This window comes from Psittacula echo (assembly GCF_963264785.1).
Source record: "Psittacula echo genome assembly, chromosome: 16".
NCBI classification, from domain to species: domain Eukaryota; kingdom Metazoa; phylum Chordata; class Aves; order Psittaciformes; family Psittacidae; genus Psittacula; species Psittacula echo.
Window position 1 is genome coordinate 8,226,535 of NC_137752.1, and position 27,561 is coordinate 8,254,095.

The 27,561-nt window shown below is 51.9% G+C and overlaps 1 protein-coding gene across 1 annotated transcript in view; it reads left to right on the forward strand.

The window, feature by feature from the left end:
- The window catches only part of ASTN2 (astrotactin 2), a gene marked incomplete at its 5' end in the record, with an annotated part of 331,301 nt that overhangs the window by 227,040 nt on the left and 76,700 nt on the right, over window positions 1-27,561 (forward strand). Inside the window, 3 exons of the mRNA XM_080630379.1 lie at window positions 8,071-8,336; window positions 17,602-17,735; window positions 18,909-19,057. Coding sequence (XP_080486505.1) covers window positions 8,071-8,336; window positions 17,602-17,735; window positions 18,909-19,057 — 549 coding nt within the window. The remainder of the gene's footprint in view (window positions 1-8,070; window positions 8,337-17,601; window positions 17,736-18,908; window positions 19,058-27,561) is intronic.

Below are 27,561 nucleotides of genomic sequence, written 5' to 3' on the forward strand. Positions count from 1 at the left end.
GGCAGAAGCTCTTCCCTGTGAGGGTGCTGAGGCGCTGGCACAGGGTGCCCAGAGAAGCTGTGGCTGCCCCATCCCTGGCAGTGTTCAAGGCCAGGTTGGACACAGGGCTTGGAGCAAGCTGCTCCAGTGGAAGGTGTCCCTGCCTGTGGCAGGGGTTGGAGCTGGAGGAGCTTTAAGGTGACTTCCAACCCAACCCAGGCTGGGGTTCTGGGGTTCACTGTTCTTGGTTTATTCTGTGCTGGTCCCTGATGATCCAGCCCCTTCCCATTTTCTGCCTTGCAGCAGAGCCCTGAGCACTGGTCGTGTTTTGTGTTGCCTGTTGAAAACTCATCTCTTGTTGTTGTAGTGTTGGAGCAGCCCGTGGGCTCCCAGGACAAAGAGGCCTATTTTGAGGTAGAGAATAGCAAATGTAATCAATTGATTGCACGTAAATATTGTCAGTGACATCAATATGGGCATTGGCAGCTGTGGTTGCTTGTGTGAGGACCTGCTCAGGGCACATCCTGGTTCATACTGTGATACCTTTATTGCAGTGGTGGCCGGTGATTGATGGTGCTGCTATTGCACAGGCAGGAAGCAATGGGGAAATGGAGTGGGTTTGGATTTGCCCTCGATCAGAGGAGAGCTTGTGCTGCCCGGTCATTGCCCCATCTGCTTATGGTGGGAGGCAGCAAAGGGTGATACCTCCAGCAGTCATTGATCATAGAACCAGTCATTTCCCTCCTGCCTCTTCCATCCTCCTCTTTGTCCCTCCAGCCTTGATTTCTGACCCGCTGCCCATCAGACAGGCTCTGTGCTGCCTGGGGGCTGGCAGCAGTGCTCAGAGGCAGGGATTTAGCTCTGCCTTGGTGTTTCTTGGGGTCATGGTAGTGTAAAGGACACCGGTAACAGTGGGTCCTGTTCTCACTCGGCTTTCACTTGGCCATCATGAGACTGCTTCATGATGGCAGAGCCCAGCTTTACTGTGACCGGGGGGGGGGGGGGGGTTAGTGCACAGCACATCAGGAATGTCTGGGCTTGGGGCTTTCCCTGTGGGAGCAGGGAGAAGCAAGGCCTGGACAGGCAGGTCCATGGGAGCTGTGTTCTGAACACCCCAGTGCTGCCGGCAGCACTGCTGGTCCCAGTGGCACCCAGGCAGTAGCCAGAATAGAGTAGGAATGAGGGAATGGAATGGGATAGGATAGGATAAAATGAAATGGAATGGAACGGATTAGGCTAGAATAGAATGGAATAATTCAGTTAGAAGGGACCTACATCCAAACAGAGATCAAGAGCAGGAGTGATCAGGAGCAGCAGGGATCAGCAACATGGGCAGCAGATGCACTTGAAGGCAGCAAGAACAGAGACAAACCCTGACCAGGGCTGCAATGAGTGCGATTTATGGTCTTCTATTTCATGCCATGCTTCAGGCCCTGAGCAGCAAACCTCAGCAGGGTGCTCCAGCAGTGCTCTGGGGGTGTTGCAGTGTCCCAGAAGGGGACGTGGGCTTCACTCCTGGTTCTTGGCATCCCCAGGGGAATGCGCTTTCAGCCCCTAATGTATTTTCCATGGAATAAAAGTGGATGTAAGCACTGAACCAGGGTGTTCTGATGCATTCCGTACCTGAAAGTGAACAGTGTGAGGAAAAAATAACTATAGGAGTAAGGAAATGAGCTTTTAATGCATCTTGGGGTAGAAACAAAGGACCCTTGGGATTTAGTTGGAAGTGATAGCAATGAGCTGATGATGCTACCCAGCATGTACATTATGGGGACTCTGTGCCATGAGGAGGAAGGATGGGGAGGCTGGGACCTCAGTCACCCTGGCATAGTGTCCACCCAGGGGCTGCCCCACACTGGTGGCCAGCCATCCAGCCAGCAGGGCTTGGGACATCTCAGCCATCCCATGGGAAATGGACATGAGGAGGGTGCATTGGAGCAGGGAGGGAGCCAGCTGCTGGTACAGGGCTTACACAGCAGCCCATGGGATCCAGAGCAGCCGTGTGAAGGATCCTGAGACCATCCTTGTGGGGCTGCAGTGGCTCAGAGGCAGGGGCACAAGCAGTGTGGTGCTGCCAAGGGCTGGATGAGCAGGGCAAGGCTTTGGTTGCTCTTCCAGGCAGTGGGGGCCATTCAGGGCCTTTGGTTCCTGTGATGAAGCAAGCTCGCTGGTGATGCCTGTACCGTGCCCCTTTGTAGGGTTGATCAATGATCTCTAAAAGCTCTCCTGGCCTTTTTCTTTAGTACCACAGGCTTGCAAGTGTGTAAATGTCTCACCTGAAGCTGAGGTTACTGCACAGCCTGCTCGTCTGACCTGCAGAGGAGATGGTCTGCCTCTGGATTCTCCTTTCTGGTACCTTCGGGATCACCCCAGGGCAGAGGGACTCCCTTGGGCACACAGGGGTCCTGTGGGCCACTGAGCCACAAGCAGCATGGCACAGCTCACCAGCCACTGCTTGTATTGGGTGTTGGGGCTCTGAGAGTGTGCAGGGTTCTGTGTTAGGTTAATCAGCAGGGAGAGGGGGGCAGAGGCAGGAAGGTGGTTGCGACTCTCCGGCCATAAGAGGGGGAGAAAAATGGTCACAAACCATCACATTCAGGAGATCATCGCATGTGGGCACTCAGCGTGTTCTGGATTTGTGTTACCAGACTCATCGTTCCGAGGCCGGAGCTCCATGCAGGATGAGGTCCCATCGGAGGGGCTGGGGGGTGACAGCAGCAGAGCGAGCCGTGGTGCAGCTCCAGCCCGAGAGCCATCCTCCCGCGGTGCCACGAGAGGGCAGCAGGTCCTCACGGACCGCGGTGGCCACAACTGCCCCGCTGCCAGGCATGGCAGGTCCCATAGCACCCCAGTGCCACCCCTCCAGCCGCTCCGTGGGCTCAGCCAAGGTGTCCCATGGACACACATCTGTGGTTGCTTATGCGCATCAGCGTGCGCCCTTCTGGGGTGTGCACAGGCTGTGGTCATGCCTTCGCCCAGGCTTCCACACGGGATGCTGTGCCGTGGAGTGGTGGCATTCCCTAAATGATGGGTGACAGTCTGTAGGTGAATCCTCCATGGGACATGGCATTGGTGGTGTGGCACAGCCAGCCTGAGCTGCTGTTGGTGTGGCATTTGCTGGGCAGCAGCAAGCACTGGCACTGTGCTTCTTGCACCCATGGGTGCATGTGTGATGATGGAGCACTGCTGGCTCCCCCAGACATTGCACCAACAGCTTCCTTGCAGCCCCAAGCAGTGTTTTCCCATCACAGACAGTGGGCAGCATTAAATCTGTCCAGGCTCTTCGCAGCCCCGGTGGTTACTGCACTGACAATACCTCACTGCAAGAGAAATTCCCGGGCAAACACAAGGATTGATTTTCTTTCTAAGTCCTTTCCAATGGATTTGCCAACAAATGGGGTATTTGTCCACCAGGTAATAAATGGGCAGCCTGTGCCAGTGGATGTGTGTTGGCTGTAAATCCCCACTGCCCTGCCTGCAGTGGCACTAGGACAGAAGTGGACCAAAATTGCCTCTTCCATGCATGGAATGCAAAGCCCAGGTCCTAAATCAGGGCCAGATGAGCAGCCCATCAGTGTTGGTGGGGTTAACCTGCTGAGCCTGGAGGAATTCCCCACCTGGGTCTATTCCTGACATTCCCTCTACAGCTTCAGCTGGAAAGCCTTCTCCTCTCCTTGTTCCAAGCTTTTTCTGCTGTTAACAGAGCTACCACATCCTACCCCTGATGTGGCTGCGTACTTGTGGTAAGTGGAGTGATTCCCAGTTTTGGAATGACTTGGGATCTTCTGGAGGAGGTGCTATATTAGAATGCTGGGCCACTGGCAAACCCATCATCTTCTGGGAGCTCTCAATACAAACTCCAGTACCAAGCATTAGGTATTGTGCTGTTGTTATTGTTACCACAGTGGTGTTATGGTGCTTCCCTCTTGTCCAGGCACTAGGAGGTGCTACTGGAAGCATTTCCTCACATCTGCAACTGCTGCATCCCGAGCAGGGACCCCTGTACAGGCAATCACCTCATGCCGTGGGGTTATAAACCCTGATGGAGCCCAGAGCCAGGCTGGCGAGTGGTACCTCTGCACACTCTGCGCTGCTCATCCTCTCTCAGGCCGGGCTTGACACTTGGCAGAAGCTGTTGTTTTACTTGTTGTGTTGTGCTGTTGTTGGTTGTTTCTTCCCCTCTTTCTTTTAAATACATGTTTCAGACAAACAAACTAATAACTCCCACAAGTTGCCGTGATGCATCTAACCACATCCGCTGCGCTGCGCTTCCAAACAGATGTTGCCAGAATCCAACTGAGTCACCAGCGAAAGCATGTTCAGATGCAAGGGCTGATAAGGAAGCCCTCTTATCCCCACTGCTGCTGCAGCTCCTGCAGCCAAGCCTCATCCTCCTGCCAGAACAGGACCTTTGGAGCACCCAGCAGCAGTCACCTGCAAAGCCCTTCCCTAGGAGTAAAGCAGAGGTTTTGCAAGAGCAATCTGAGTGCTTTGGGACATTGTCCAGTTCTGGATGGGGCTTGTGCAATGTGGATCTGAACCCTAGAGCTGGGTTTACTTAATCTGGACAGGGCCCAGCTTGCAGTGAAAGCAGCAGGAGGGTTTCTGTTGGCAGCTGGAGATGGCAGCACAATGGGATGTCGCAGGGTCTGGTTCTGATTCTCACCAATCCAATGGCAAATATTCCTTTGGCGTCACCAGGAATAGGCTTGGGCTGCCCATGTTTTGTTCCAGAAGCAGCCATTCAGCTGGGCCTCAGCACTGATGGGTGCTGTACAAGGGCTTAAGTAATCAAAAGACAGATTGAGCCCCCAGGAATATATGTGATTTCTCCAGTTCCCTGTGGGGAGAGGGGGCTGGCCCTTGAGCACTCTCCTTGCAGGTAGGCAGCTGAGCAGGAAGCCAGAACTCGGAGGTAGGAAAGAGGGAGATAGAGGGACCCAGATCCCTTCTCCTTGAGCTACAGTTGCAATGGCAGGGCTAGGAATAAAGGAGTGTGTTTTAGGGACGATACCTCCCAGGTCTGAATCTTCTCTGAGGTGCTGTGAGTGGTGGGTGATGTGGTTGGGAAGAGAAGGAAGCACAGTCTCCATCAAGATCACCAGCTTTCTAGGGATGAGGCACCCGGAGCCGATGCTTTCCACCCTGTCAGCAAGCAGATGAGGAGCAGTTCCTCCTTGCTGCCTGTCCTCAGCTCTGGATCAGCTGGATCCCAAGCAGGGTGTGCAATTGGCATTCTCACATAGGTTTTGGTAGCAGAAGGGGGTGAATGTTTTGTCAGGACTGCGTTTAAGCCCCCAAAGCTCCTTCCACAACCGCTACCAGGATCTGCTCTCCAGTGCTGATGACTTCCAAGTGCTTGTCTGGCTGAGAGCTGGCAGCAAAACCCATCTCCCTCTGCTGAGCCACATCCTATTTCATCTCCCTCCTTTGGAAGTGCACCCAAAGCCTTTTCATTACAAGGGATCCATTTCCAGCACACTGAGCCTGTAAGCTCAGCTCCAGTAGCCCCTTACATGCCCAGGTTGTAAGGATGCAAAGGAATCCTTTTCCCTAAAGTAACTGGGGCTTCAGCTGTTGCAAAGAGGATTAAATACAGACAGAGATTTCCACCTTACCTGTGAAGTCTTCCATGAGTCGCAAGGCTCCATGGTTAATCTTCTGTGGCTGAGTGCGTGGCGGTATGGAAAGGGAGCTGTGCTACTCAGTTTTCTGCCGTACTTTGAATATAAATGAGACTTTATATATATGAGTTTATATGAGTTATATATGAGTTATATGTGAGTTTGTATGAGACTTTGTGCAGCTCCTTTTGATGACTCCTGCTCCTGAAATGCCTTTGCTCCATCTGGGTTTCCTTCAGGAGACAAGAGGAACCATTGCTTTCATGCCAGTCCCTTTGGAGAGCTCTTGAAACCACCACCCCCAGCTACAGTGCCCTTTTCTAGGGTACAGGGTACTTGCCCCAGCTTACTCCTTGCAGAACCAGACTGTAACTGAGGAGGACCAAGGGAAGTTGCTCTTCTTGCTTATTCATCCCACTCCTTACTGCTTGTTTGCACTTAAAGAGCCCCTGAGCCCACATGCATTGGGTGTCCTGTGCTTCAATGCAGACATGGAGGGAGAAGGACAGAACAGGTAACTTGGAAGGGAGTCTCCAATGAGGCATTCCCAAAGTGATGCTCTAGCAGCCGGACCACGCTGCCCATCAGCCTGGGCTGTCTCCAGGGCTTCTTCCAGGTGCTGGTGGAAGCCTGTGTGTGTGTGATTTGAACAGTGATTGTCAGAAAGGCTGGAAGCTGTGTGCCATATCTCCAGAGAAGCCTTAGCTAGGCTTAGGCTAAGCCATAGCCTGTGTTAAGGCCACATCCAGTCATTTGATGCAAGTGGTCTAATTCTTAGTTATAAAGCCAGTATTTCAGGCAGGAAGGTTCGATACCCTATTGCCAATCATGAGATAACTGAGTCCACATTCTCTTCAGCTCTGTGTTCATGGTCTCCCTTACAGCACAGCTCCAAAACTTCCTTCCCCATGGAGGATCTCTGAAATCACTGCTTAGCTGTGATGAAGAAGGTCTGCAGCCTAGAAGTGTCATTGTCATCGCCTTTCTCTTTTACATGTAGTTCAATAGTGATGTTAAAAACATGTTGCCCAAAAGCAAGAAGAGGTCCATGGCATCACCTTGTAGCTTTTCTCTTTCTGAGCCACCCAGTTTATCTGTCAGGGCTTTGTGGTTTCTACTTATGAGGCTTGAAACTGCCTGGAGCTGCTCTTCTAGAAAACGATCTCTCCAGGAACTAGCCCCAACTCTCATTTTCCATGTCTGTGTACACCAGTGTCTCTAGATGTTGAGACATCTCCTCACTGCCTTGTTTTGATTCATCTTAGCAGCTTTCCCCCCGTTCGTTCCACTGAAAGACGGAAATTTGCTTGTTCTGCCCATGACAGCTTTGATCCTGAGCATTGAAGTGCTCCCTGTCAGCCAGGCAGCAGGGGAGGCTGGCCCTAGCCTGGAGCCCATTGGGAGTCATGAATGAATACTGTGTTTACTGGTATTCCTAATGGACTTGTGCCTTGCCACTTCAGCTGCGTGTCACTGCGAGGGCATTGAGGCAATCCTTGTGCTTCTGCAGCTCCATCGTGGGACTGGGATGTTGTTGCTGGAGGCAGCAGCCATCCAGGTCATGGTGTTGGAAGCCTCATCCAGCTCACAGTGTTGGGAGCATCATTTGGGCACAGGATGGAGAAAGGCTTTTCTCCTCCGAGTCTATCACCAGGTTATGAAAGTTGGGCTCTCCTTGGATCAACCCAAGAGGAGTCTACAGATGAAGGGTTTAAACAGAGGTGCACAGGATGGAGATGGGAATCCTGTCTCCTGTGCTCAGGGTAGCACCAGGTGTTGTACGTTGTCCTTCGCGAGTGTCTGGACCAAGGCAGAACAAAGTAAGGCTTTCTTGGGTTCATTGCTTTGTGATTGACACCACCAGGAAGTTTCACAATGGGTTTCAAAGGGCTGAATAGTTCCTGAAAGCAGTGTATTGGCAGTAACAGCTTTGGTAACGCCTCCATCTCTTCCCATGTGGTGAGTTTGTTCCCATACCCATCATACCCTCTGCCCAGGATCTCCATCCCTCATCTTTGCATCCTCCTTTGGGACCATCTCTGTGTCCTGGATAATGCGTCACCCAAAAGAGAGAGCTAAAGATCACAGAGAGAGGGCTGGTTTTGGGGTGAGGGTTGGGAGCACTCAGCTGCTTGCCCTGGTTTCCCTTTGGCAGCTAGGATATACTTGGGTTTCATTTTGAAGTGCAGAAGGTGCATAAGCAAGTTACAAAGAAGAAGGAGGAGAACATGGTCAGTCTGTCACTGTAGAAGTGCTCGTCTGTGCTCACGCTTCCTACCCATTCCCAAGCAGTGACCTGCAGGTCCTGCTTTTCTCTCCTTGGCCTTTCTGCTTCCCTGCTCCCACCTGGCCTCCAGCACCTCCAGCAGCTTCATTTATCCTGCCTGCAGCAGAGCTTGGCTTTGGGAATACACCTGTGCTGAGCTTTATTTAATGTTGTTTGGTTTCTTCCCTCTCCCCGAACCAGAAACTACGGAGCTCGGGAACAAGAAGGAGTTGAAATCCATGCCCTTCATCACCTATCTCTCAGGCCTGCTGACGGCACAGATGCTGTCCGATGACCACCTCATCTCAGGTGTGGAGATTCACTGCGAGGAGAAAGGGCGCTGCCCATCCACTTGCCACTTGTGCCGGCGCCCCGGGAAGGAGCAGCTCAGCCCCACACCGGTTCTGCTGGAGATCAACCGCGTGGTGCCTCTGTACGCTCTGATCCAGGACAATGATACCAGGGAGGTGAGTGATGGATCCTGCTTTAGTCACCCCTCGGTTTGCCTTCCTCAGTCTCTGCACAGATTTAGACACTAGGAAGAAAGTGTTTATTATGAGGGTGGTGAGGCACTGGCACAATAATAGTGGTAAACAGTGAAGTTCATTCTCTTTGCATATGTGTCCACATAGGTAACTATAGACATGTACAGAGAGAAAGCAAGGTCAGTAATAAGGTGGATGTGAACATCTATAAAGTATGCTGAAAGTATTACGTATATTTACATGTATTTTACATATATATTACATATATTTATATATATTTACTGTTAGGGTGGTGAGGCACTGGAATGGGTTGCCCAGAGAGGTTGTGGATGCTCCATCCCTGGCGGTGTTCAAGTCCAGGTTGGATGAGGCCTTGGGTGCCATGGTTTAGTGTGAGGTGTCCCTGCCCATGGCAGGGGGGTTGGAACTGGATGATCTTAAGGTCCTTTCCAACCCTAACTATTCTATGATTCTATAATTATATATATATGTATATTTCCTGTATTTCCATCCAGCAGAGTTGAGGCAAGACACAGGTAAAAGCACTTTGCCCGCTTCAGTTCGTGTAGGTTGTCTTGTCATCTGCCCCAGTGCAGTGAGTGACCTTTTAAAGCTTACAGCTACCAGCCAGTACAAGGCTGTGCTCTTGGTTACCAGGCTCTGAAGTGCTGGGGTTTCAGTTTCGTGCTGGGTGTCTGCCTTGGGCTGATTTGCGATGTTTCTGTGTTTGATTTCAGCCCTAAAACTGACCCTTTCCAAGAGGGAGATCAGGTGAAAATCCATTGCTTTGCCCACGTGAATTGCGTTGGAAACCCCTTGATTTCCATGTCATTGGGAGCTGCTGTTTTCTCCTTGCTTTTGGAGCAAGGGCTTGAAATTAGAAGGGTTCCAGGAGTCAGGTTTTGCCTTGTGCTTCCCAAAGAGCATTTATCCAGAGGCACTTGTGCTGTGCAAGGAAACGGCTGTGTGTGATGAGCAGGGGTTCAGTCTGTCTCCCCAGTGCTGCTCAAGCATCGCTCCTACTCCCAGTAGTGGGAAGGAGCAGTGGATCAGGGCATTGCCAGTCATTGATGGCAATACTCCCTCTTTTCCTTCATTCAGGCAAGGAGAACTACAGACTGAGCTGTGCTAAGAGGTGTTTCTCTCTCTCCTGTAGTTTAACAGCATTGGTCAGAGACCTTGCGTGGTCACTGTTAGCTGTATCCTGGCTGGGGACTTTGGCAGCGCTGGGCAAGGAGCTCCCCACGGTCAAGGAAATGTGTTTGAAAGTCCAAGCACCTTTTGAGGGGCTTTGTTGCGTGGCTTCTTCATAGCTGACATGGCTGGTGTGGCTGTGGGTGGGAGGTTTCACAGAGGAAGGGCTGCTTTTGGGAACAGAGGCAATGATGGAGCCCTCTCTCCACTGCTCCTGGTGGGATTAAACTAGCCCAAGTTTCTTGTGCCATTGCTGTTTATAGCTCCACTGCTCTTGTGGGGCTTTCTGCTGACAAAATGCCCTCGGCACCTCAAGGGCAGGATGCTGTTGAGTGCATGTGATGGGAGAGAAGAGAGATGTGGTGACCCTGGCTGGTTTCCATGTAGTGAACATCCTGGAGCCAAAGGAGAAGAGAGCCAGGTTGTGGTGGCCTTCCTCCTCCACCATCAGATATTGCTGCCTGCTCTCACCCCATGGGATGAGCAGTGGACTTCCCATAGCCCTGGTGTCCACCAAGAGGCATGGGCTGAGCAAGTGAGACCCCAGGTTTGCCCATTCTGCAAACCCCCATGTCCCCTGCCTGGGGTGCAGGAAGGTGAATGGGCAGCTAACCCTGAGGGACATGGGGAGGAACAGGGATGCTCAGTTCCGGGCTCCTCAGCACAAGAAAGACAAGGAGCTGCTGGAGAGGGTCCAGAGGAGGCCACGGGGATGCTCAGGGGTCTGGAGCATCTCTGTTATGAGAAGAGATTGTGGGAGCTGGGCCTGATTAGTATAGAGAAGAGCAGCCTGAGAGGGGATCCCATCAGTGCAGATCAGTATCTCAAAGGCAGGTGCCAGCAGGATGGTGCCAGGCTCTTTCCAGTGATGCTCAGAGACAGGACGAGGAGCAATGGCCATAAACTAAACCACAACAAGCGTCACCTCAACATGAGCAAGAACTTCTTTACATTGAGGGTAGCAGAGCCCTGGCACAGGCTGCCCAGGGGGTTGTGGAGTCTCCCTCTCTGGAGCCATCCCAAACCCACCATGGACACGTTCCTGTGTGCCCTGCTCTGGGTGGCTCTGCCCTGGCAGGGGGTTGGACACAATGATCAGAGGTCCCTTTAACCCTAAGGGTTCTATGAAACCCGAAACAAGCTCGAAGCTGCTTTAGCAGAGCAGCCTCTCCAGCTGCAGAAGTGCTTAGGGGGTGGTGTGCTGAGGGGGATGCGGGGAAGTGGGGCAGCAGAGATCAATCTCACTCCTAGTGGGAAATGGATTCAACCCCCTGTTGTTTGTATTTAAGGAGACAAATGGACGTGGAGCCTGGATTTTAGGAGACCCCCAGGACCTTGATTTAATTCGAGACTTGAGGAATCTCAGCATCTGCCTGCAGCCGCGGCCCCCTCACAGTGTGGGGGCTCACTGGGGGCACATCCCCACACTGCCAGCCCCATTGGCCTCGGCAGGAGCCTGGCACATGGCTGGGACCCTAGCAGGGCTCTCAGCAAGAGCTGCTTTGCTGCCTGTGCATGGACCACAGTGTGCTTGTGCCCCGTGCACTGATGATGATGGAGCACGTGTCCTTCCTCCCCTGGAGCAGGCTTGCTGCTCATACAGACCATGGCAAAGTGGTGGTGGTGGTTTCAGAGGGAGCTGCACAAACCAGTGTCACTTTTCCTCCTGGATCCAGCCCATCTCTCTGCCCTTGCTGCTCACTTGCTCTGGTGGCTGTGTTTCAGCCGAGGGGAGAAGTGTAGCTGGTTTTGATGTCTTCTGTTGGTTCTTGGTCAGTTCTTGGGGTCACAGTTGTCTTGCAATTGCTGTTGGAAGGCACAGGGTGATGGAGCCGTGCCCTGGCAGTGTACTTGGAGCCTTTCTGTGCGTTTATACCTACCCTGAATTACCAGGATGGAGAGTCTGAAGGGCCCACAATGGGGTGAAACGTGCCCATCATACCTCCATCAATGCTTGTCCATAAAGGTGGTGGGGAGCCCACCCTGTTCAGTGCAGACTGGGCTCACCATTGTGGCTTTCCAGTCCCTGGGCAAGGAGTTGGAGTATCCAAGTGTATTGCTGGTGCTGTGACCCCTCACTTTGGCATTGACATTGCCCTCAAGGGCAAAGCGGATGGAAAAGAGCACACCTGGGCAACCCAGGATCCTGGTGCTGGCACCCCAAGACCCTCTGCAGCAGGAGCTGACCTTGTTGGGCAACGTCTGGGCCTTGCTGCTGGCCTTGTAATCACAACTGTGCCTGGGAGAGGAGCCCTTGACTCTGTTGGGTGAACATTGTCCCTGCAGCCGTTCCAGTTCAGCCCATAGGGAAGCAAACCTCCATCAGGGGAGTCCGGAGATGTGCTTGGAGATCGGTCCTGGACTTGAGCAGCACTAGGACAAACATGAGCCTGAAGAGGAGGGACAGGGGAGCTGAGGCAGAGGCTGGAGAAGTCAAACTGGGACTCGTTTCTCAGGGAAGAGTTTGGCTGTACCCCTTGAATCCCATTCAGGAGGGTGGATATCTGGGCTCTTCCCATTACCCTGTCACTCAAGGCTGGTTCTCCTGATGTCCTCTGCCTACTGAGGTCCAGCAAGAGACAGGTGAGGTTTTGCAGGAGGCTATGGTGACAGGATGAAAGGCATCCCAAAGGCTACTTTGGCCCCTTGTACAGCACCCAGAGGCCAGCAGTCCTCCCTGCACACACACAGCTTCCCTAAAGCAGCCCCTGAAGGCGTGGAGAGCTGGTGCCAGGGGTTTCTTTTTCCACCTCCAAAGCTGAGAGGGAGCCAGGGCGAACAGGGACATTGTGGAGGTGCGTGCTTTGGTCTGGGGTCTGTGTGTGGGGGGGGCTATTTGGTTTAATATCTGCTAATTGGCCCTTGTCCTCCTCCTTGCACTCGAGCATCCTGCTGCAGCTCCAGCCCACATCCGACTCGCGTTTCCAGGGGAAGAATAGCAGCATTGTAACCGCTAGAATGAGGAGCTTTGTAGCCGAGGTGTGAAAGCGGAGCTGGCTCCGCAGCACGGGGCTTCGCTTTCCCCCGCTGCCAGGTTTTGCAGTGTCCTCTGCTGCTCCCTCGCATCCCATCAATAACAGAAAGCAGGATTCTGCCCACCCTGGGTCCCTTCCAGCACCCTGACCTTTCCGGCGCAGCGCTGTTGTGCCTCCTCAGGATGAAGTGCTGGTGATGCTGCTCCCCGGGGACAGGCAGCCGGAGGCAGGCAGGGTGTGAGCAGCACAAGATGAGATCACCTGCCAACAGCAGGAGGGAAACTTCATCCTCCTTTGCTGCGAACCTGGAGCAGACTTCCAGGCGCGAACTGCGTGATCCTGGAAAGAGTCTCTGGCCTGGGAAATCCGTAGTTTTCCTCCTCCTTCCTCCCCGCCCCTGACATGTCTAGACTAAGGGGCAGCGTTTATCTCCTGTCACCAGCACGGAGCTTTACTGTAAGGGCATGGAAAGCTTTTCCTGCAGCCAGGCTATCATTGTGGTAGCATCCCGTTCAGGCTGTGAAATCCCTGCTTGAGCCTACGCCCCATGTTCTTTCCCTTGCTTTCCCTTGATGCTGTTGCTATCCGCTGTCCGCCTGGAGCACAGCAGTGTCCAGGAGCTGGGGTCGGTGGTCCTGTTGTGCCAGGCTCCATATGGGGTAGCATCGCTGGGTGACTGTTTCCCTGCACGACCCAGCCTCATTCCACTCTTCTTTCTTTCCTTCTGCATTGAGGAAAAGAACAAACAGGCAAACGGAGACCAGGGAAAACAGTGCAGACCCCGCAATGGACCACATTCCCAGCTGCTGGATCATCCCCACTGTCTGCAGCACATCTCTGTCCAGCCTGCATGCTCGTTTGTAGTGGTTTTAATCTCCCTGTATTTTAGTTCTCTCAGAAGCTGAGGTGTGTGCACCAACCACAAAGAAACCTAGACCGAAAGAAACAATGGAACCAGATTCTCATATCCCTGCCAGCCATGGAGAAGACCAGATCTTGACCGCTAAGCACCCAATATATGCCATTTCCAGTATCCCATCTGCAAACAGCAGCCCCTGTGGTGTTGCTGGTGCTGATCTGAAAGGTTCCTTTGTGTCCTGCAATTTACCTCTCTGGGGATGTCAATAGAAACCCCACAGTTTGAAATAACTTAATGCTTCTCCCTCCATCAGCCAGGTTTAACAGAGGACAAAGGAAATGTTCTTCTATATTCTGTTGCAGAGTGTCTAAGCAATAAAAGGGGCCCAAATAGCTTCCCCCTGAGCACAAATAACAACAGGAGAAAGATCCATATGCAATTGAGTGTAGGATAAATGTGCTTAGCTGATCGTTCGTTTCCCTAATATTTGTTTTAGGAATAGGCTTAACTTATGGTAAGATGGGACTTTATGGTCCTCTAAGTCTTGCTTGTGTCAAAACAAATGAACTAGCCATCTAGGGGGGAACTATCAATCCAATAGATGTGTGTGTATGGGTGTGGGGAGTCAGGCCTATTATACCTTTAAAAGCAAATTAGATGCTGTTGTTATGATTCATAATGCTATATATCTAATGGCATGACTCGTCATCTAGAAAATAAACGTTTCGAGCCAGTTTCTCATCTCATAAATTTTCCCTCTGGCACTGAAGGACACAAACTAAATGGGCTGACTCACAGGGAAACAACACAATTTGGATACTTTGAAATGAAAGATCAAGTTGCCTTTGGGCACACAGGGGCGTTGAGATCCCAAGGAGTGGTTGGTGAGCACATTGATGGCTACACTGCCATCCCCAGCACATAGGGATGCTCCTGGGAAGCCCCTCATGCTGTAGGGCCTCTTGGGGTTTCCTATTTGGTAGCTTGGTGTGACCACCATGGTGAGATGGTCACGGTGGAGATGGTCCTATTGTATGTGCTGTCTCCTGCCGGGATGCAGGGGATTTACTGCGTGTTTCCAAGCATAGCAGCAGGGAATGGCAGGGACTGTAGTGACAGGACAAGGGGTAACGGGTTCAAACTGAAACAGGGGAAGTTTAGATTGGATATAAGGAAGAAATTCTTTACTGTGAGGGTGGTGAGGCACTGGAATGGGTTGCCCAGGGAGGATGTGAATGCTCCATCCCTGGCAGTGTTCAAGGCCAGGTTGGACAGAGCCTTGGGTGCCATGGTTTAGTGTGAGGTGTCCCTGCCCATGGCAGGAGGGTTGGAACTGGATGATCTTAAGGTCCTTTCCAACCCTATTCTATGATTCTATGACGCACGGAGTTTCTGACTCCAAGGCAAATGAAGAAGCATCCTCAGCCACCACAAACCAGGGAGGACCTTCTGCACTCCCACTTGAACCTCTCCCAAAGGCAGCTGCTGCCCATGGGACTCAGCACCTTCGCTGCATCCTTTGTCCACTGCTCTTGGTCTTCTGTGCCGTTGGGCTCCTGGTTTGGGTGGCAGCTGCTGTTCCTCTGGGTTTGTGTGCTCAGCCCTGTACCTCTCAGGCTACGTTGTGAGGAGAAAGGGAAGGAGAGGTTTTCATGTGGCTGCCACCTTCGGGGCTGGGCTATTGCTCTTGCAGGCGAAGGTGACTTCAACTGCTGATCTCTGCCTAAGAGCAGCCTCTGCCACTGCAGCCAGAGCCTGGAGCAGGCTGAGGAGCTGAGGGCATGAAGGGTGGGCTGGATGTGAGCTATAGCAGCCACTGTGTCTGACTTCAGTGCTGCTCAACACTCATGGAGACCTTCCCTTTGTCCTGGAGTTTCTGAGGTGCAACTGTTCGCACAGAGCAGGCTGGTATCCCCATGGAGGGTGTAGAGCTTCCTAAAGTGATGGTGAGCATCTTCGTGCAGGGAGCTCCATCCCTTCTTTCTACAAGGTCTTACCCGTTTCCCCTCCATCAGTTCGCTCTTGCCACTTCCCCACCTTTTGCCATGCACTCCCCTGGAAGATCCCAGAAACTGCTGGCTTGGAATCCTGCTGGAAAGTGAGTGAAGGTGAGTCCTGGCCCTGACGTCAGCTGGATGCTGGCACCGGGGGCTGGCCGTGCTCTGAGTAACCTGGTTAGTGCACGTAGGTGCTTTAATGAGAGCACTGGAAGGATGCATCGCTGAGCTAACCTTGTTTGCGTGAAGGTTGACACAAGGCAGATGATGGCTGGGAACCTGCCGGATCTAATTGAAACGTGAGCAGGGCAGAGCAGGGATTGCTCATCCTGCCTTGCACTTACCAGCAGAAACAAGGAAATAGAAGGAAGGAATTGACTATTGGATTTGGCTAAAGGGCAAGGATGGGGCGGGTGAGATTTCATCCCTGGGTCGGGATGTGCAGGGAGAGCAGGGAGGGTCAGGGATAGGGACAGGGTGACAGCCCAAGGATCTACCCATGTCTGTCTTCACCCGCAGTTTATGTCTGTGCACACACGGACCCCCAACACACGTGTCTATCCTGCTTCCTAAGGAAAGCACACACTTCCCCATCCATCTACATGAATCATTGTGTTTCTACCCTGCACAGCACTGCTGCTCCCTACACAAGTGTATCTGCACTCATTTATTCATGTATCCCATAAACTCCACTCTATTGTCCTTGCTTCCCTCACTTTGCAGTACCCCCTCCAGCCCAGCTCTTCGGCTCCAGTCCAAAGAGCAAAGCAAAATAACGTCACATTTTCTCTCTTTTACATGGTTTTTGCTTCCTTTTCTCTTTTTCCCCCCTTTTGGAACAGTCCCATTTTGTAAAATGCCTGGAAGCAGAACCTGTTTCAGACATGAAAGCTTTGAGGCGCCTGGTTAAAGGTGCTTGGACAATGGGAGCCCTGATGTCAGGCTCTATTTATATCCCTGCTTTCAGAATCCTCCCCGGATGATGCCTTTCCTAGAGCTTTCTGCTCCATCCCGGAGCCGCTGGAGCTGTCCCTGTCCCCCTCAAAGGGCAGGGGTTTATCTTTAAGGCATGACCTGCGGTATCACCGGGGCCAGGCATCTGCAGGCAGCTTTGAATGGGTGGAATAGAGCTGCTGCGAGCTGGGCTGCTCTACATGGATGAGGACCCGTGAAGGCGTTTCAACCCCACAAAGTGCCTTTTGAAAGGTCAAAAGCATTACAAAGGGGTTTGGTTTAATGGATGGAGTTTTGGTGTTATGATTATTCTAGCAGGGCGTTGCGGCTTTACAGGGTTGGAGTGAACACTGACTGTGTGTGTGTGCAGGGAGAGACCTGTCTTCTAAGCTGCGGGTTGATTTGTGCACAGCAGGCAAAGAGTAGCAGGAGAAACCACTGTAAATCCACGCAGTCTGAACTACAGCAGGGTATGGAGTGAGGGATGCTCCGTGCTGCAATGTGGGGACCAACACCAAGCTGCAGGGAACACACCATAGGGGTAGATGTGGAGGGCTTAGGGAATTCAGTCGGTGTTTCAGCCTCAGATTCACTGACATCATTAAGAGCATTGGGAGGGCTTCTGGTCAGGCTGGGGACAGCCTGCAGAGAGGAGACTGCCCAGCTGGGCAAACACCCTGCAAGTGTTTAATGGGATTTTGTCTTTTGCTTCCACATGCTGCTGTTGTGCTTGTGAGTATTCCTTACACAGTGAATAAAGCAGCAATTTGCTTGCAGGAGGGCAGCTCCTATGAATAACCTATGAGAAGGATGGAAGTGGGCTGTGTGGCTGGGGATGGAGAAATTAATATATGAGGGACAGAAACAGCTATGGGGACAGGCATGGGGATGCATTCCATTGTGCACAGCAGCACGTACCCTGCATATGATGTCTGGCGTCACAACAGGTTTGAGTTAATGTTCCTTCAGGCAGTTCAGTCCTCCAGCACAGGATTCCTCTCTAGGATCATGCGGATGCTCCTCATCCCCACCCAGGGATGAACCGGCATCACTCGATACCCAGGAGCTAAAGCACAGGGAGCGGAAGGGATGCTCCCAGGGCCATGCAGAGCTTCTGTGGCAGAGGTGGGGAGGATCCACCCTGTATTCCCTGATCCGGGGGCTCTGCACACACGTATCCCTGATGCTGAGTCCTGCGCAGTCGTGCTGCTGGCTGGATTTCACTGAGTCTTTAGCACACGTGTTCACGCTTTTTGTTCTCACATCAGGCTTTCAAGGGAGCCCTGATGAGCTCATACTGGTGCTCGGGGAAAGGCGATGTTATTGAAGACTGGTGCAGGTGCGACCTCAACGCCTTCGATGAGAACGGACTCCCCAACTGCAGCCCTCTCCCTCCACCCGTGTACGTATCCATGCGAGCCCCTTCGATGGGTCGCAGCCCCCCAGCACCATCCCCTTCCCGCAGGCTCAGCCCATGGGCACCTCCTGCCCCTCACCTGCAAGCCCAGGGGCCGCAGGCCAGCAGTCCTCACTGTGAGACTGATGCCTTTAGGATATCCTGGCTCCGACTGTGGCCCTGGAAGGTTTCCTTGTAGATTTTCATCAACTGATTAGCAAGGCTTGTAGAATGGGATTTCAAATGCTGAAAGAAATGGAATTACGGTGCAGTTCATTGTGGCTTGTCAGAGCAAGAGCAAATCAGGAGCAAACTGATGGGGAATTAGCTGAGAAAGCAGGAAGACTGGCTCCAGCGAGCCACAAGGAGCAGAACACCTTCTTAGTGAGCCAATATCCTCAGAGGGGATTCATTTCCCATCCCGAGTCCAACAAACACACTTGTAGGTTTGGAGCTGGACCCTCTGTAGCCCTGTACTTTGTGTTGTCATTTACCCTGGTGCAAAGAGAGCAGATGCCTTTGCACTAACACAGCCAGGAGCACAAAGCTGCTCTGCCTTGTCCCCTACCCACGTCATCCCTGACCCGGGCAGGAGCTCCCGCACAGCTGCCCTGCTTTGGCTGATGCTCACACCCATCAGAGCCTTGCTCACTTGCAGCTGGGTAAATTCACAGCCACACCTGCCCCTTCTCTCCCTCCCTTTGCTCTGGCAATGCACACAGGACCCTCCCCTCCTGTAGGCTCAACCCGGCTGGGTTATATGAAGGTTAAGCTGGAACCTCCCTGTCTTTTCTGCTCCCTGTGTTCCTGTGGGGCTGTTGAAGTTCCTTTAGGTGGGATTCTAGTGGAAGGTGTCCCTGCAGGGGGTTGGAACTGGGTGAGCTTTAAGGTCCCTTCCAACCCAAACCATTCTGTGGTTCTATGGATGTTCGGGTTGCATGGTTGTGACTGCATGATCTAGGCTTTTCCAGGAGGAGGGGGAGAGAAGGACACATTGCAGTAGGCTGCAACTGACCTTCAACTGGAAGTTCTTCCATGCTCTCCTACCTGCTTTCTCCTTGTGCACATCCCTGTGTATGAGTGTGAGCCCTGCCTGGGGTTGTGCTGCTTGCAGAGGTGGATTCCTCCCTATAAAGGGAACTGATGTCTTACTTGGTGTCTTTTCTGTCTCCTGCCCAGCCTGCGGCTCTCCCCCAGTGTGGAGCCCTCCAGCACCGTGGTCTCTCTGGAGTGGCTGGATGTGCAGCCTGCCATCGGGGCCAAGGTGTCTGACTACGTCCTGCAGCACAAAAAGGTGGATGAGTACACGGACACGGACCTCTACACAGGTGGGTGCTGCTCCGAGAGGGTACAGGGCGATGCATCCTGTGCCCTGCCTGGCTGGGAGCTACAGCATCTGTGGACAATGGTGCATAGAGCCCACAGTGTTATAGGGGTGATTGAGAGAAAGGGGAGATACAAAGACACAGCATGGCAGAAGGAAATTATTTGCTTTTTTGGGGGTAGGAGAGCTCTGAGTTGGAGCTTCTGACCGAAGTGATTGGTCTGAGCACTCTGAAATGCTACAGGATGGTGGCTGGGGGAAGAAGGCAGCTCTCAATAGCACAAGGGCTTTACTGATCCCTTCTAGTGAGTAGTGCATTGCATGACAGCCTTTGAAAGGACACTTCAAGTTGCCTTGCACACGTAGTAAAGTAACTCAAAGCCTCTAATATATAAGGAGATCATTTAAGCAGCACAGAACTTCTCCAGGGGAACCTGAAACTTCCCTGGGTTGGAGTTTGGTTCCCAGCTCAGGCTTCGACCGAGTGCTCTGTGCCTTGCGAAAGCTTTGTCAGCAATTCAAGCCGTGCTCCGGGAGCTGCTGGGGTGTGAATCATGGGGGTTGGTTTGGGTGAATCAGTGATTTATTTTGGAAAATAGGATTTGAGACCTGAAGTGGTGCTGCTGATGCGTGGAAAGCCAGGCAAAGCCTCCTACTGCTTTTTGCTTGAGCATTTGGGATGTACTTTGTTAAAGATGCTCATGTGTCAAGGGCAGCTGGTAGTGTTGACCAAAGCAGAGATTTCCCTTTCTGTGAAGGCTGCTTCCTCCAGATGCTTTCAGTGCCTTATTTCAAGCCCTTCTAGGTAAAGGAACATGAAGAAGGTTTCTACCTGTCATTGGAGCAAAGGAGCAGCTCCCACTTTGTGTCATTAACACCTCATTTGGTTTAAGGCTTATGTGAGGGGTGTGTGTGTGTTCAGGCTGCCTGTCTGGAGGTAGAGACAGGGCTGGCACTGGAGAGGGGAAACCTTGCTGTGTTCTTGCAGGGGCTTCCTGGACATCCAGGCAAGGCATTTGTCTGTGTTCTCGTGTTGGGAAGGTGATTTCAGGAAGATCATTCAGATCAAGCTCAGCAGTTGTGCACAGTCCTCAGGTCTTGCTAAGAAGCTTTCTCAGCTCATGGAGGTGGCTTGTTTCTTCATACTCATCTCTGAGCCAAGCCCTGTGCTGCAATGAGCTGCCATGAAGTGCTCCAGCTCACAGCCACAGGCAAGACTTGACCCTCTCTGTTCATCTCAGGCTCGTCTGGTCTGCTTCTGTAGCCTCTCCTATCCACTTCCAGTGTTGCCCCATGCAGCCACAGCCCCTGGGCTGTGGTTCTAGTTTCCTGGCATGGAAGAAGGCTTGTTCTTTGTCTTGGAGGGGCACCCTCCAGTAACAGAGACAGAAAACAAGCCACCAAAGGGAGGGGTTTGTTTTGGATGGGGATGCCAGATTGCTCACACATCGCTCAGGTGAGGCCAGGCCAGGGAAACGTGGGGTTTCTCCTTTGAAGTGACTGGATCTCTGCCTGGCAGCCCGGGGAGGAAATAGAGATGATTGTTAGTATTATTTCCCTTTTATGACTGCCATGTGTTTGACAGGCGATTGAATTCATTGTGGGGAGCTGCCCTCCCCTCACGTTGCTCTGGGGGACTGCTTGGGACAGAGTGACCCCATTAACAATTACAGAGAAATGCCAATCCTGAATGTCTCCCTTTTTTTCCATGTTGTTAAGAGCCAAACATTCCTGCCTCCGTTCCTTTATTACCCTACGGGCCTCTACTGCCAGATGGCTTGATTCTTGCAAATGCCTTGTGTAGGTTTGCAGAGATGCTGACTGCTACAAGCTTCACTTGTGCTGTGCTTCACCCAGCCGAAAGTCCTACTGTGGGTATTCCCTCATCACCATCACCTACCCGTCCTGTTGCACCTCATCTCCATCGCACCTGAGCAGCATCACTAAACAAGGCAACCCAGAAGGAGAAGCTTTGGGAGAGGGGTGTGGGATATGAAATGTGGATGGCTTTTGGACATATCTTTGGGGCAGATCTTCCTTCCCCATCAATCTTCTGGCAGGTAGGAGCAGGTTGCTGTTACTGGGATGTGTGTGATGGGGATTTGCAGAGTGTGACAGTGCAAGGCTTGAGGGCTCTTGAGGCTGCTGCCATTCATCCCTTGCGTCTTTTGAATTAAAATGTGTGGGTCATTTGTGCTTGTACAGGGGTTGGTTTGTTTTATTGCAATTGTAGCCATTTCCTATTGGGATTCCTGGTATTGTCTGGGCTAGAGCTGTGCTAACCTGCTCTTCAGCCCCATGGCAAGCTAGATGGTACCTGGGCTCTGCCTTACGCGCCTTCTGGCTTCCTCCTGCTCCCCAAAAACCTCTGGTCTCTCACTCTTGCCAAACTCCTTGGCCTTTGCAACTGGAAAATGGAGCCTTTTCCTTCAGCCAGGAAGTATTTGCTCCCCTTCCTCTTGGAGCAGTCAGGAGGGACTTCTGAGGCTGATCTAAGGTGCATCCCCTGTGCACAGGTCAGTGATGCTATGGGATGGGGTGGAAGAAGCTGGGAGCTCGCATGGGTTGGCTGCCCTAGGCTGTACGTGCTTCTTAAAGAGGCTTATTACTGGTGCTTATTAAAACACGGCCCTTGGACAATGTGAGGCTAATAGGAGGTGAACTTGTGCACGAGACAAACCACGCTTTCAACACCACCGCGCGGGGAGCGAGCGGCATTCCGCTGGGGAGCCAGCGGAGAAGGAGGAGAGCAATTACATCCCAAACTGTTTATTAAAACTCGTGGAAATTGCTCCTAGCTGCATGTGTGCGCCCGCTTTGTAGTTGAGTGATGCTCTTTGTTGGAACATGGGGCTCTCGAAGAGGGCGCGAGCGTGTGTGTGTGTGTGTGTGCATGGCCGAGCCCGCCAGCGCATTATGTCATGGGCGAAGCAGGCGCTGCTGCGCTTGAGAGAGGGAGAGGGAGAAATGTGTTTTACAGGGTGAGGTACAAACTGAAATGGCTGTGAACATCTGGAACTGATATTAGGGCTTGGAAAATGTTTTCTGTCACTCCAACACTCCTCTGGAGGGAGGTTTCTGAAGTTAAGAAGCTCCGAAGGGGATGAGGGGGAGGGACGAGGGGATAACGTGACCGTGGTGCAAAGTGCTTTTCATGTCTCAGTTCTGGTTGCTGTAGCCAGGTCATGCTGGATGGGGGACCTGGGGTATCACTCGTTGTGGTGGCCTTGGCTTAGAAGGTCCCCTGAGCCTCACTGCCTGAGGTGGTCCTGCATGGGGAGCGCTGCATCCTCCAGCCTGTGATGGGTAGAAGGGCAGAAGGATCCTTGCCCTGGTTTTAGGGGTGGGAGCTGAGGTGGGAGACCGCAATTGAAGGCTGAAATCCTCAGGTGAGGTGTAAGAAAAGACTCCCAAGCTTTGTTATTTCTGTTCTTGGGTCTCTTTGACTGATCATGTTCAAAGAAGAGGTAGCCCTCATCCAGAACAGCTTGTAATTCCTGAGGAAAGGAGCAGAACAGAAACGCAGCTTGCTTAATGAGCTTGTTGAAGACCATGTAGACCTCAGAGCAGAAGAATGCAGCTTGGTCGAAGTCTTCTAGTATACTAGGGCCCTCTATACGCAAGCCTGTGGCATGGAGAGGAGCTGGCGGGAGGGTGTCTGGAGAATAGGCTGGGTAGAATGATGTACGGAATGAAGGGTATGATCACATAAAACCTGTGTGCAGCACCATGCCGGTGTCACAGGCTTCTCTGGAGCAATGCTGTTCTGCAGAGGAGCCTTTGAATACACATCATGTCTCTAAAAGAAAGAGGTCAAACCAAAAGGCTTTAGTGGTTTGTAAGTTGTGCTCTTGAATTGAAGCTGGAGAATGTCTTATTTATAACTTAACTCTGGTCTGTAGAGCATCATTCTGACATGTCTGGATGGCCGGGGCTGTATGGATATAGCTATGGCAACCATCACTTCCAGAACACCCTCTTGTGTACAAGCTGTGCTGCTCCTGTCATGTGAAAACCAGGGATAGGCTGAAAGAGGAGGAAAAGCTATCTGGGCAGCAAATAGTGTGCCTGTCAGCGAGGAGTCGGTGCAATCTCCTTACAACCGGGCTGTGCGCCTATTACATGCCTTAAAATCATCATCAGAGTCCCGACTTCCCGACAGCTTTGGTACCAAAGAGAGCACCAGGAGTTGACACTGCCCTTGGAAAGCTGTAGGAGCTTGATGTCCAGAGCCGGGTAAATACATGGACATCCTGAGTTTTAATTCATGTAAATACATGGACATCCTGAGTTTTAATTCATGCCAGTGAAGTGTGGAGGATGTTAAAGCAGGAGTGTTTAAACCAGCTGTTCTTAGAGGTGGCGGTGTTAGATCTTGAGTGTAAGTGATGGTGTTGACTATCTCTGTAAAGCCCTGGGGAGGCAAAGCTCTCTCTGTAGAGACCTGTGGCACCTGTGTTAATACAGGTGCCATTTTCGTAGAGGATGTTTGGTTGGAGAGTTGGCCCAGAGGTTGCAGAGGAAGGACACTATGATCTCCATTGGTTTCAGGAGAAGAGTTTGCTCTCACCATCTATGACAGCACACTGCAGCTCTCAGCATAGTGATGCTGGTGGTCAGGAAGGTTAGTGCTCAGCCTGGAAGCAACAAACAGCTCCTTCAGGGGTCATCTGTGTGTTCAAAGGAGGTCATTGGACATGACCAAAGTAGAGGAGGACCTGATGGTGGTCAGGAGCTTGATGCTGCTGCTTGGTTGTCTCTACCTGCTTGTTCCTTGACATCTACCTGGTGGATCTCAGCTGGTTTCTCAGTGGGCACATATCTGGCTGCTCACAACCACCACTTGGTGAGGACTGTCTGGGGCTGGAAACACAGCAGAGCTTCATCTGTGAATGCTTGTATGCAGGGAGCCTGGTTAGACAGGGCTGCTGTGTGGAAGCTGTTACTGCTGCTGCCTCTCCTGTGACTAGCACATGGGTAAAGATGTTTTCAACACCCAGAATACCCTTCTGGAGCGCAGAATCCATTTCACTTGTTGGCAAAAGCAAAGATGATTCAAAAAAAGGAGCCTTTGAAGAGAAGGTCAAGTTTTTGGAAGCTGCTTCCTGGGATGTGTTGTGTAATAGCACCAAGCAAGTGCTTAATTTTGGCCATCACACTTGCTGTGAAGCACTGATTTCTCTCCCACTGGGACAGCTGTAGTTATTTCCACCTACCAGTGTCATTTTTGTATCCTGGAAAGCAGAAAGGAGGTGGAGGGTTCTCAGCTCTCAATTAGGGTTGAGTCACTTGCTGAAGGATTTCATTAATTCACATTTCCATATGGTTGTTCCAGGGTTGTTTTATTTTTATCTGCCCAGACACCTTTTGGACAGAACTGGGCATTATCTTTGCTTTTTCCCAGATCATTTAGTAGGTGGAAAGCCTGGACTGTCTGCCCATTCCCTGCTGTCTGCAGAGGATGGAGCAGCCTGGATGGTGCCACGAGTATGTCATGCACTTCAAGAGCCAAGGGCTTTGTGCTGCCTGTGCAGAGCTACCTCTCCCTCAAGGCAAAGGACAGCTGTAGATGCTCCCTTCCAGCTAAGGAGGCTCTGAACTTCTTACACAGCAGTTAATGAGGCCAGTCATGGAGTTTTTTATACTGGTCTGTAATTTTATCCTCTAGGATTACGTTTCTCCTGATCTGGAAAAGTCAAGGCCACAAATCCATCTTGTCAGGAAGCATCAAAAGCAAAGGCTGCTAACGCAGACGGACGGATCGTGGCATGTGAGTGCAGTTCAGTGGAAGGTTTTCATAGGAGCCTTTATGGACTAAACAGGCCTTTCTAATCAATACATTGTGGCTGGAATTTGGAGGGGAGCTCAGTCTGTGTCTGCAAAGCTGGTGCTTGGCGATGCAGCCCTGAGCAGGTTGGAAAACTTAGGCTCTGGGGCATCTCTGAATGCAACACAACCTTGCTCTGGGAGGGAACTTGGGCACGCTTGTCGAGTGAAGCACAAGGGTCTTCCCTTTGGATGGGCTCTGAACGACACCAGACTGGAATTCCACACCAGGGTAGGGTCTTCCTGGAGATTTTGCATGTTCTTCTCGTTGCAGCCAAAGCCTGAGCTGGGATCCTGAGCGGGATGGGGAATCTGCTTTCCAGTCCTCTGGCTGCTGTTGAGGTTTCCCATGCGTTCAGCTTTGTCAGGTGGCTGAAAGAGAGTCCAAGAAGTTAGACAGCGTCCCTCCATACTCCTCTGGGGGGAAATAAGGATGGGAAAGGGATCCAAGGAGGCACAAAGGCTGCCTTGGGGCAGCCTATTCTGTCCTGTTTGAAACCTCTCACAGTATCACAGTATCACAGTATGTTAGAGATTGGAAGGGACCTCAAAAGATCATCTAGTCCAATCCCCCTGCCAGAGCAGGAACACCTAGATAAGGTTACACAGGAATGTGTCCAGGCGGGTTTTGAATGTCTCCAGAGAAGGAGACTCCACAACCCCCCCTGGGCAGCCTGTTCCAGTGTTCTGTCACCCTCACTGAGAAGAAGTTTCTTCTCAAGTTTAAGTGGAACCTCTTGTGTTCCAGTTTATACCCATTACCCCTTGTCCTATCATTGTTTGCCACTGAGAAGAGCCTGGCTCCATCCTCGTGACACTCCCCCTTTATATATTTATATACACTAATAAGGTCCCCCCGCAGTCTCCTCTTCTCCAAACTATAGAGACCCAGCTCCCTCAGCCTTTCCTCATAAGGGAGATGCTCCACTCCCTTCATCATCTTTGTCGCCCTGCGCTGGACTCTCTCCAGCAGGTCCCTGTCCTTCTTGAACTGAGGGGCCCAGAACTGGACACAATATTCCAGATGCGGTCTCACCAGGGCAGAGTAGAGGGGAAGGAGGACCTCTCTCGACCTACTGACCACCCCCCTTCTAATACACCCCAGGATGCCATTGGCCTTCTTGGCCACAAGGGCACAGTGTTGGCTCATGGTCATCCTGCCATCCACGAGGACCCCCAGGTCCCTCTCCCCTACACTACTCTCTAGCAGGTCGTTCCCCAACCTATACTGGAACCTGGGGTTGTTCCTGCCCAGATGCAGGACTCTACACTTTCCCTTGTTATATTTCATCAAGTTACTCCCTGCCCAACTCTCCAGCCTGTCCAGGTCTCGCTGGATGGCAGCACAGCCTTCTGGCGTGTCAGCCACTCCTCCCAGCTTAGTGTCATCAGCAAACTTGCTGACAGTACACTCAATTCCCTCATCTAAATCATTGATGGATATATTAAATAATACTGGTCCCAGTACTCCCAACCCCAGTGCAGGAGGTACTCTGGGGACGTTGCTGGGATCCTGACTGCTGCCCTGCCAGCATCAAGGCTGCTCTAACCCACACCATTTGTGTTAGGTGGCACATGGTCATCCCTGCTTCTCCCAAGCTGGGCTGTGCACACTCTGCCTCTTGAGGACCATTATCCCCTTTCTCCCTGTCCATCAAGATGATGGGGGCTGCCTTTGTTGGGCAAGTCGAGGTAGGGAATGTCATCTATTCCCTGTGTTGCTTTGGTGTGAGGGAAGTTAAGTGAAAATAGAGAGGGATTAAACCTTGACTCAGGGTATTTACCAATTAAAATAGCTTCTTCTCCTGCAGGTTTCATATGATACAGGAGCAGGGAGAGACCCTCCCCATCTCCTCTGTGGCCCCTTCCCAGTTTGTTCAGCTTGCCAGGGATTGAGCTCTGGCCCTCAGGAGTCTCAGGGCAGCTGGATCTAGGTTACATTTCATGCTGTTTAGATAGGATAAACTTTTCCTCCCTGTAACTGGGTGATTGGACTTGTGAGGTTTCTCTGATATTAATCGGGGGACCCTAGAGGGGGTTAGATTAGGTTATGGAGACATAATAGGAAATACTGCTGTGGCTAGTTTGGGTTACTGGGGATAGAGTGGATATTCTGCAGCATTCCCATGCTGGGTTCCCACTGGTCAGGCCTATGTGATGGGGTCAAGGAGTGGTCTTATCTCAACATCGGGTTGACTTGGTCTTTGCTGGGAGCGACTGTCTCCGAGCTCTTTCCACCCCTGTAATCCTGCTCTTCCAGAGAGCAGGACCATGACCTCCCCTTTGCTGCAGGGAGGGGTGTGTGGTGCTGACCGGCTGCTGGGGTTTGTTCCCAAAGGAGAGAACATCTGGTTTCAGATGGGTGTCATTGTCTCCAGCAACCCTGGCATAGAAAAAGCTTCATGTTCTGAACTGGTGTTGTTTGGACCAAGTAAGATATGCCTCCTTGCTAGCCCATGTCATGCCAGTTGTGGGAAAAGGGGTCGATACATCCCAGAGGGGATCATTTAGAGCAGTGAGTATTTAAGTGGGTGCTTTCATCTGTCCTGTGTGAGAGATGTATTTGAGGAAGGATGACGTCTCAGTCCAAGCAGAGCAAGTGAGATGAGCGTGTCCCTGTGGCCAAGTGAGTGCTTGAGCTGTACTGATGAGGGATGCCGCACTGAAACAGCATCCTGAGGG